At 45.7% G+C, this 10,746-nt stretch overlaps 1 protein-coding gene across 1 annotated transcript in view; it reads right to left on the bottom strand.

Annotated features, from left to right (window-relative positions):
* Positions 1-10,746, bottom strand: part of PAMR1 (peptidase domain containing associated with muscle regeneration 1) — a 55,473-nt gene that overhangs the window by 43,891 nt on the left and 836 nt on the right. Inside the window, exons 2-3 of the mRNA XM_031055812.1 lie at positions 2,791-2,967; positions 1,909-2,037 (exon numbers count right to left, since the gene is read on the bottom strand). Coding sequence (XP_030911672.1) covers positions 1,909-2,037; positions 2,791-2,967 — 306 coding nt within the window. The remainder of the gene's footprint in view (positions 1-1,908; positions 2,038-2,790; positions 2,968-10,746) is intronic.

The raw sequence follows: 10,746 nt of genomic DNA, 5'->3' as shown, positions 1-10,746 counted from the left end.
AGCGCCCGCCGGCCCCGCGAGAGGGAGACAGAGCCGCACGGGAGGCCGCGCCGTGCCCGGCAGCGCTGGCGTTAGCAGTGTAGGACGGAGTACGCAAATTGTTTACATCCCGCTATTACCGTGCTGTCGCTTCTTTGTAATTCTGGGATTTCTTGGCCCTCTCCCGCTGGCGAGGCACCCAGGGCTGGCTGCAAAGTTTGAGCTGTGATGCTGTATGCAGGTACCAAAGAGAGATGGCTCCTGCTGTGCTCTCCCAGCGGAGGTGTGCTAGCATATCCACGGCTCCAGCAGCCTGTGCCTGCTGGTATTCCAAGGCTACTTGCTGGCCGCCCTCCAGACCCAAAGCCATATCGCTGGGAGGCGCAGTCGGGCACCCATCATGGTTATGGGCTGCTTTCCAGACATGCGGTTTTCTCCATGCCTGAGCCATGCATCAAGGCCAAAATTGAGATAGCCACAAAAGGGGAGCTCAGGATGTGCTGGCATCACAACTGTCCTCTGTGTCCCCACTTTAAGAGTGGAAGAGACAACAGCACTGTCTAACTTTCCTACCCCACCTCTCAAGTACCACAGAACCACATGAAAGAGAGCACAGCCTCAGCTCACACTGCTTCCCTTAAAAGGGCAAGTAGTAAGAAAAACGTTATAAGACAAAGCTGTCCAATTTCAGTACCGCAAAAATATCCAAATAGACCTCTGTGTGAAGGTGTGTTTGCTTCAATACAAGTGGGAAGAATAAACTGAAATATACTGTTGGTTGCCTACATATTCAGGCAGATGGAGGAAAAATTAGATGAGCTAATGACTCTTTCTTGGCTCTTCTTTTAAAGAAAATTCCAGAGAAGCTCTAGTGTGCACCTAAAGAAAATGGGACTTTAAAGTGTTCCCAGAAATCACACCGTAAATGGCAGGAGACTCAGTTGATCAACTTCCAAAGCCTCAAGGTTGAGATAGCTCTGTTGCTGAAACATGTTGATTTCCCACATTCTGCTATTTGAAGCAATGATTTTATCTCCTGCATGGTCATGGGCAGTGTTGTGAAAGCAAGTTAAATTGTTGCTTTAAAATCAATGACTAAGAGGACACAAGCCTAAGGTACATAGCCCAGTAGACAGAACAGAGCAGGGAAAGAAGACTCTGTTTTTATCCCTTCCAGCAAAATGTGAACAAAGAGACAGTCAATAAAAATTGAGTGCTTCACCTTCACTGGTGGGAAATTGGCAAAGGAAATACTGGTCTTAAACATTACACAGTTCGCTGATGGAATTCATTATTGAAAGACAGAATTGGGATTACAATTTAGCAAAACTAAAAAGCCGGAACTTTTGTACACTGTCAGGAACAAAACCTTTAGATATTGCTAGAGGGGTCTGAAACACTCATTGTTGTGACGTAATCAGAAGTTACAAGACAGTGTTTTCTAGAGGCACCTTGAAGTGTGTTGAAGATGTGTGGCAGAGGAAGGAAACCCTGGGATATCCTTGGGGCTGGCAGGGTTTGAAGGAGGACAGAGAGTAAGCTCTTTTTGATAAAGCTGTTGCCCTTGTAAATGTTTATGCTTATGCTCAGGGGCTATGATGACGTGAGTCCAAGAAATGCAGATTACAGAAGATTTCCGCAGTCACGGTAGTTAAAGTTTTAAAATAAACCAAACCCAAACAGACATTTAATAGGGTTCTAACCCACCATGACATGAGGCCCAGTCCAATTCCTCTCAGACAAGCACTAGGAGAGAAGTTTTTTCCTAATTGTTGATCTGCTTACTGCCTGGTTGTGTTTGCCTTCTCCTGCTCGTGCCCTTTGCAAGAGTCGCTGTGCAGGAATAGCTGGAAAGGCACAGCATGGCCCTGGCTCTGTCCCACCACTCCCTGTCCCTGCCATCTCTCCCTACCCACGCAGGACACTTACTCATGCAGTCCCCTCCATACCAGCCAGCTCTGCACTCTGCACAGTAGATTCCCTTGATGTAGAAGTCATCGAGTGTCCCTCCCCAGGAGCCATTGCGACAGGACTTGCAGTTCTCAAAGATGGTGCAGCCTAAAAAGAGAGCCACTCTGTTAGATGAAAGCCAAGGTGGATTGTCCTGTGGGAAGAGGAGCAGCCTCTCTGTCTTTTCCACAGAAAATGCCAATGACATTAATGACTGCAGAGGTGCTGACAGCTTTCCCGCTGGGAACCATACCCAACCTACACGCCCTAGGCAGCTCAGACTCTGAGATTTGGAACCAAACTCCTGGTCTGACTTGCCCAAACCTCTAAATCTCATTGCTCCAGCTGTAAACACCTCTCTCAGGAGTCCGAATGTGTGTGCTGATGCCACTTGAGCCCAGCCTAAATTATTCTGATGACTTCTAAACTGATCCTAGCTCCTCCTGCTCTCTCCTCCTATCACCTTTAACTTTTCTTTTTCCTCCTTGCTTGTGGGACTTCCAAGTTATCTCTCCTTTTTTGCTTTGGGGATGCAAATCAACCAAGAGTATCACCAAAACACTCCTGGTGTGAAGCCAGCTATAGTGTCACCCTTTGGCAGATTCCAAGGCTGCCCAAGACATCCTGACAACACTCCTAGTAGAAAGTGTTGGGGTTTTTGGCCAGTGATGCTACCTGCTTTGGGGGAACCTTGCCAAGTGTCTTGCTGCTGTCAGCTGAGTGGCAGATGAAGTTCCTGAGGAAATGCAGGACAATCCCATGCCTCAGTGAGATGTGCTTGTTCACCACTGCCCTGCCCAGCATCTGCCATGATGCCTTGGCCAAAGATTTGGTGTGAACACAGCATGGCCACAAACATACCTGGGTGGATTAAGCAGGAGTCACACTCGTTATCCTCATTCCTGCAGCAGGGAATGGTGTAGCCCACTCTTTCTTTCTGTCCTGGGCAGATGCACTCGATTTGGTCATATTCGCAGCATTCCCGACACATGATATTCCACTCAGCTCCTGGGCAGTTCTCGTTGATCACTGTGTACTCTGCAGGGAACAGAGAGGAGGACACACAATCCATTATCTGATGAGGACTGGCAGGATCTGTTGTCAAGTGGTTTGTCAGATCATGGATGCCATGAGGCTGGCCAAGGTCTTCAGCCCAGAAACACCCAAACTACGCGGCAACATGCACCTGAAATGTCAGCATGGTTTGCATGTCTAAGGAACACACAGGAGTTTCACAGTGCCAGCCAGAGGAAGCAAACAGACCAGAGGGAAGGAATATGTTTGCTTCCTCTGCAAGGCCTGCCCACTTCTGTGGTGAGAAAAATAGCTTTAAAAAAACACAGATGATGATCTCATATGAGAAAGTTTCTTCAAATTGCAGGACTGATTTAAAGCATCATCTATAGTATAGATTATTTAAACTATGATAGCATGTTTTGGTTGTATTTCTGCTTGTGAATTTGCTATTCTTGAAAACTAGGGGACCCACCAGGAAAGGCCATTTTTAAAGTTGGATTTTAGCTGGTTTTACTCCCTATTTTCACCCAGAAGCACGTTGTTACATTTGACTTCACTGCCAAAGGAAACAAGATTTTTTGTTATTTTTAAAGGTTCGTTTTGCCTGGCATTTCTAATATGGTAACACCTTTCTATTATTTAGCATAACCTCATATGATATCTAAGCTATGCTAGAAGTACCCTTTTAAGAAACAACCTCAGACTGAGACTCAGGACTGCCACAATAAGTGCAGATCCTGTCTTTCTCCACCAGTGTGCTGTCTAAATTCTACAAAGAGAGATCCAAGGAGTGCACAGAGCTGTCACCATGCCTTCTAAGCAGCTGACACCCCTGATGACTGCTTTCATGGAGTTTGATAGTAAAAAGAGAGAGCAGACTAGAAAGATGAGACATGAAGGAAACTTAATGAGACTAGCTCTTTTTTCCCCTTCTATCCTCCTCTTCTTTCTTTCTTTTTTTTTTTTTTTTTATTGTGGTTAGATAACAACCTTCTTTTTCCTCATGTCTTAAACTCTGAGTAACAGGGTTGCCTTGTCATGAAACAAGCCATATATCTCTAAGGTGAAGCACTCCCATCCATGCCTGTACCTGTCTGCCTTCTCACACGACTGTTTTTTTTGTTTCAATGCCACTGATAACCTAATTACTATGCCTGCTGGAGCTCCCTACCACTGAGCCTTGCTGCTCTGTCTCACTTGACTCTCCACGACCTCATGAAGCCTGGTTGCTGGAAGCTTATCTTCTCCCCTAATGATTTTTACTGATTCCATAAAAAAGGACCACCAAACTGTTTCTTCTTCACACCCCTCCCCCCCCCCACCTTTGGCTGGGAAATGAAATGCAGCCCTTTGTGCTCCTCGGAGCTGAGCCTATCCCTTGTGCCTGGGGTACCGACCAGGGAGAGTCTGCTGCTGCTCTGAGCTTAGGAAAGAGGCTGCTGTTTGTGCTGAAACCTTTCCATCCCCCCTCTCTGCCCCTATAATCATTCCAAAAAGAAAAAGCTGTTCCTTCCATCCAATAAGACTCTGTATTTTTTTATTCCAGTAGTGGAATCTTGCATTGAAATAATCTTATTGTTCAGCAGTTATAGACCCTTTTGCCTGTAGATCTTTACAAGGTTCTCTTTCCAGATGGGAAAATGAAGCACAAGGGAGGTGAAGTGACTTTGCTCAAGGTCCCAGGGAAAAACAATGGTAGAGTGGGGAATTAAACTCATGCCTTCTAATTTCCAGAATGGCAGTCAATCATCCTGGCCAGGCTGGGGCTTCTTAACCTATGGCTATTATTCCCTTTTAATTAAGCCTTTTATCTATGAATTGTATCTGATTCAGATTCCAGAGAAAATTAATTACACACGTCTAATTATCGCTGTGGAACTGACACTCAGTTTGATACATCTCACCATACAAGGCAGACAATAGCTGTGTCTCTGGTGTATGGGGTGGGGGTCTCACTCCTTCCTGAAGCAGCACTCTTTAAAGTCTGACTAATAAATAACTACCCACCACTCAGAGCTTTTGTAAAGCATCCTTCAAATTCTCATTCTTTTCCTAACTCAAGATAGAAATCTAATTTATCTCAAGCTTGCTAAAGCCTATTAATAAAGTGGATAGATTATTCAAGAGAATTTTTTGTCTGTAAAATGATCCAAGTATTCACAGGCAAACTTACATTGGGGTGACAAAGGAATGTCTCCATCCTTGCAGGAGCTCACATCCTGGCAAGATAAGGCTGTGAGCAACACAACTTTCAAGTTAGCACCGAGAGATGGGCCGGACCATGTGACATCCAGAGGCCCCTTTCAACCTAAATTACTTTGTTCTTCCCTAAAATATTACATAGGTATTTGCATGTAGGTAGAGAGTGTGAATGTGTGCATATGAATATTTCTTTTCATATGTTGAGCTTGTGTACACAACAGAGCCAAAAAGCAGAGGCCACGTTAATTCTTGGTGGATCACATGTGTGTATTTGTAGAATAAGTTGACCTTGAGGTAATATTTAGTGTTAAGAAGGGAGCAGCTGATCTTGGCCCTTAAAAAAATGTAGAAGTATACTTGCTGCCACCTAGAAATGCTTTTTGCTCACTTCTTTTGTCTCAGTTTAGACAATGAAAATGTCTAAAAAACTATCTTTTGACTTACTGATGATTTAATTCCCTTTCAGGTACTCATTTTCTGCAGTTTGGGCAATTTATATAGCCTTGACAAGGAAATATGTGGATGTGAGATTTTTTTAAGTGGCCATTTAAGGATTTTCTTCACAGAAATCATGGAATCTATTATTTTGAGGTTCTGTAGAAGCTATTCTTTAAATAAATATGATTGAAGGGTTTATGCATCCATTTAATAACAAAAGGATCCCTTTTGTTTTATCTCTGGGCTACTGAAAAAAAGGCAAATAAAACCTTTGCCTCAGAAGTTTAAGAGGGATATGCAGAGAGTCACTTATGTGTGTAAGCAATGTTTGTTTGTGTGGCTGAGCTCAGCCTGTGCTCCAGGGAGGCAGAGTCATAACTCTGCTCCCCCTTGTGTGTTTGGGGATGGGCAACCACTGGCAGCTCCCCCACACACACATTTGGCCATAATTACCACAAAACAGAGGAGAATGGGGCAGAGAAAAGTGGGGGAAGATTTATTGACTGAGTAAAATGCTGAAAGCAAGGCCTCGGCCAGCTGTGGCAGAGATAATTGTGGGGTGTTTTGTGAGCTTTACTTTGATAATCTTCCAAAGCAGGCAGTCTGGCTTGCAGGCAGTGACTGGGTCTTTGATTTTGGGACAAGCCGGAAGAAGCTGCTTGACAACCCATGCAAAATATTTAACTGCAAAGAACAAACAAGACTCTGGACAGGCAAATAAACAGTGAATTAATTTATGAGATTTTAATGATGGAAGAAAAGCCCATTAAATCCAGGCATAAACAGCTCACATGGAAGCAGCTCAAGACCATGGAAACCATGCAAGAAATGCCTGTGTTGGGAAAGCACGCAAATGTCCAGGGCGTGTGCTGGAGGGAAGACCTGCTTGGCTCAGGAGCCTGGCACAGCCCAACACAACACTCCACCTGATGCTTTGGGTCCAGCCTGTGCAGGACTCTGCGGTGGGAGATCAGCATTTTCAGGTTCAGATGGCAGTGCAGTCATGCTTGCTACCTACATCTGCACCTAGCAAGACCTCCTAATCCCTACAGCATGTCAGATCCTAGAGGCTGTCGGTGATGGATTTTATGGGACACTAGTTGGAGACAATGCTCCAGACAATGTTCTCCTTGTTGGCAGTGTCAGTCCAACAATTCACCTCAGTGATGCTGCTGCCTCCCCTCATGCCCAGGGCTGAGATCAGGCTTAAAGCTTTGGTGATTCAGGAAGAGATTCACAAGCACATTGTTGCCTCAGGGGTGGGTCAGGCCACTCAGCATGGTGAAATGTCAGCTTCAGCTGACTGATCTTTTGCCATGGTGAATTTGTATATCATAGATACCTTGCTAGATGGAAAGGGATTTCTGCTCCAAAGATCTGAGAGCTGGGAAAACTCTAGCTAAGAAGTAAGGTGAATTGAAGCAAGTCTAATTATACCAATTATTTCTTGAGTCTTCCACTTTAAAAGAATGAGGATTTTTTTAGAGTACAGTCACTTTAAGCTGATATAAGCTCTTGCTGCTGCTGAAATGGGACATTTTTCTCCCTCCTCTTCCTGACTTCCCATTCCCATCCCTTTATTTGTGCTGACAGTAGCTGCTATGTGGAGGGATCAGACAACTGATTGAGCAAAAAACCAGTTTGCCATATCTGTCCTTGGAGGGAACTTCCTATGCTGCAAGCCCATTCTGTTACCCTGCGAAAATTATCCTTCCATGCCTCAGTTTATCCATCAGTACATTGGCAAACATTACTTAAGCTCAAAGAAATATTATTTCAAATTGCTTTGAAAAGTGCCATTTACAGTAACAGTGCAGTGTAAGACCAGATACAAACAGATAGATACATCTCTCGAATTTGAGTCCATAGAGGATGACTTTTTGAAGTGATTATTTAACCAGTTTGTGTTCCACTGCCCCTTTGTGTTTGATTTCATCTTTATTTTTCAACATGCTGCTCAACAACAACTACTGTCTTGAAGAAAGGAACAAGCAGTTGAATTTGAAGGAGCAATTTCTTAAGGCTATTAGTAGGGAATTTTTGGCCCTGTAATAATTCTGAAAGGATTCTTTAACTTCTCATTAAAGAAAAGACAGCTTCAACAGAGATGAAACCTAGTAGCAGCTTACACTTTAGGTCCATCTCATTTTTCTGCTCCTTTCTTACTTGGCTCTACTGCCATTGCACAGGTATGCAAGCTGGGCCTCACCCCACAGCCTCAGGTGTGTGGACATTGACAACAGGAAATGCTCTGAAGTGAAACACTGGCTAAAACTGTGGCTCCATTGCGATAAATAGTAAAATTCTCCAATTGGTTTCAGTGAAGCCAAGAGGAAGACACCTTGGAAGGGAAGAGGGATGTTCCTTTTAAGAAACTTTTACTGGGGCTCTTGGAAAATTATGTACCCCAAACCCTTAATAATAAAGGAAAGTGCAGGTCTTTATTGTTAACCTTTTTGCCTCCGATAAACTATTGTGCAAATTATGTCTGTTTGTCTCTTTGATGTGTTAAGAGGATGAAAGGGATAATGCTGTCTCTAAAATCACTTGCTTCTCTTTAGAAATTATGTACCTATTACTCTTTCAGCAGCTGGGCTAATTAAAAGAGGAGCTGAAATACATCCCTGTTTCAGCTTTACTCACTGTGCTTACTTTATGGTCACAGATCTTTGCTGAATAATTAGACTGCTGGTTCTACAGAGTCAGTTAGCATCCTTTTCTGCCTGTAGTGTGTGCTTTCACACAGTGGCAAGTGGGGAGAGGCAAAAAGAAAGGATCTCTATTTTAGAAAAAATCAAAGACAGTGGAAGAACACAGGAGGAAATCTACAATACTAAGTGGAATCTGCCCACTTAATAAATGCACACTAATTTGACTGTCTTTTTTAAATACCCTTCTCCTTTAGTTTCTTCTCAGTATTTATCACCTGGCATTTGTGATCTTATTGGAACTGTGGCCTTTTAGCTTATTTGAGAAAAGCTGTGACAGGAAGAAATAGCCAGGTTAAGACTCTTCAGAGGTTGCCACATCACCCTTCAGGCTTCAATTCTCTCTGGGACAGAGGATCTTATTCTGGCAGAAAAATTATACTAGTATGATCAGGAAGAGAATTTGTCTTCTCTGTGCTTGCAAGACAAGGAACAGGAACAGGTAATAAATGTAGAATTTTTGAGTAAGTGACAGCATTGATGATGTTAGACTTCTGCAATAGGAGAGAATGTTTGGAAATCTGGGGAGAAGAAGCAGCTGCAGTATTGAAATTAATTCATGACCACATAACATGAGAATGTGTTCGTGTCCTAAACGTAGAGTGGAGCTGGACCTGTCTTGAGGACTTGCCTCTTGTAATGGTGTGAGACCTGCAACATGTTGACAACTTAACTTGCAGTTAATGTTGCCCAGATAGAAACAGTCCACACAGACTGCAGCAACCCTCCTCAAATTTTAATCCTTACAGCTCCTGTGGAGTGTGTAGTCCAGCCCTGACCAAGGGCTGAAGATGCTCTCAGCCTGCCAGGCCTCTGTCCCTGCTGATGGCTTGCCTCCCTGCCCTGTAGCCTTCCTTCCAGTTTGCCCCTCACCATGTCCCTGTTCTTGCAGGAGGGAGAGGGGCATCCACATGCCCAAGGAAGGTCCTGCTGCTGACAGCTGCATCGTCCTGTGGTGGTCAGGGGTCCTTCAGGGCTGGTGGAGAGAAAAATCCCGGGCACTGGCAGGCTTGCAGGGACTCCTGGGAGCTACTTGAAGAGACCTCAGGGTCAAAACTGAGTAACCCCAGCATTTTTTCCAAAATAAAAAGCAAGTCTCTTCCCCTTTGTCCATGCTAGAAACCTAAACATGTGAACTGAAGTAACCCATTTGCTAAGATTGAATGCATCTGGATGTGTCTGAGTGCATCTGGCCTTCGCTTCTCTAGACAGAGGCTGGAGGGGGAGGGGAAGAGAGGTTGGGAAGGGTTTAGATAGGCAGAAACACACAAAAACACACATATATTTTTAAGGAAACATGAGTCACTTGCACTCCAAGTTTATTCCAAAAAGTAAATTCCCAGACCGCCCTGACTCCTGCCCCCAGCTCTCGAGGCAGGCCCTGTGCAACTGGGTGTGATAAATATGGATAAAAATTGGATACATCTGTGGGGAGGAGACAAACCACTATTTTCCAACCTGCCCTGACATGTTAAGGCCACTGCACTTCTGAGTTGCTCCCCTGTCTCTGAGAGCCCCTCCTGCTGTGGCTGGAGGGGGCTCCTGGCCCCCTCATGCTGCCAGCTGTGTGCCAAGCAAGTGCCAGCAGCTGCTCCGCCACCAGCAGCAGGGCAGGGGAGGCATGGCAAGGAAGGGCAGGGGGCAAGGGGGACAGCTGACATCCATGTGTCCCACAGGCTCTTCCACACTGCTCCTGGTGTGTGAGGAGTGGATGTTGGGGGAACCAGCACCCTCCCTCCAAAGCTCACAGCCCCACAGCCCTTGTGTCTCACTGGCCACTGTTGTCCTTCCTCCTGCCTCCCCCTGTCACTGCTGCCGAGGGGATCAGTGCTAGATTACTCTGCAGATCAGAGAGAGATGTGCTGCCCCTGCAGCAGGAGGGGTTTATGCCCACCCAGCTGCCTGAGAGCCACAGCCTGTGCCCAGGGATGCTCTGCCACTGGCACGGCTAGCTAGTTCTGTGCCACTCCAGCACATGGCACATGCCATGGAGCCACCTTGCCTGGCCACTGTGCGAGGTGGCCCGTGTCTGAGGGACAGGCCACTGCAGGTGCTGCTGGCCAGCCTGGTGGGCAGATGACCCTGGTGATCACCTGTTCCCTGTGTCCTGAGGGTTTGGCAGGGGAGGGCACTGCAGAGGCAGACTCTCTGCTGCAGCCCCTGCTGAGGGGCCTCTGAAGCACCATCCTTGACACCAGTTCTTCACAGTCATTGAGATCTGAGTGCCGGCAGATCTGACAGCTCCCCTGGTAAGAGGAGTTAGCAGTGCTGAAATATGCAGCAGCTTCAAGGGTGGGTGACTTGAGGGCGCCTCACCTCCCAGTCCTTAGGGCTGCAGCTCCCAAGAAAGCAGCCCACGATGCTGACAGCTGGCTGCTGCAAGCAGGTCTGGACACCTCCAGGTGTAAACAGCCCAGGTTCGTGGCCATAACTACAGCAAATTTGCACTCAA

The sequence above is a fragment of the Geospiza fortis genome, unplaced genomic scaffold (assembly GCF_000277835.1).
Source record: "Geospiza fortis unplaced genomic scaffold, GeoFor_1.0 scaffold66, whole genome shotgun sequence".
Taxonomy (NCBI): domain Eukaryota; kingdom Metazoa; phylum Chordata; class Aves; order Passeriformes; family Thraupidae; genus Geospiza; species Geospiza fortis.
This window is presented reverse-complemented; position numbering and strand designations above follow the sequence as displayed.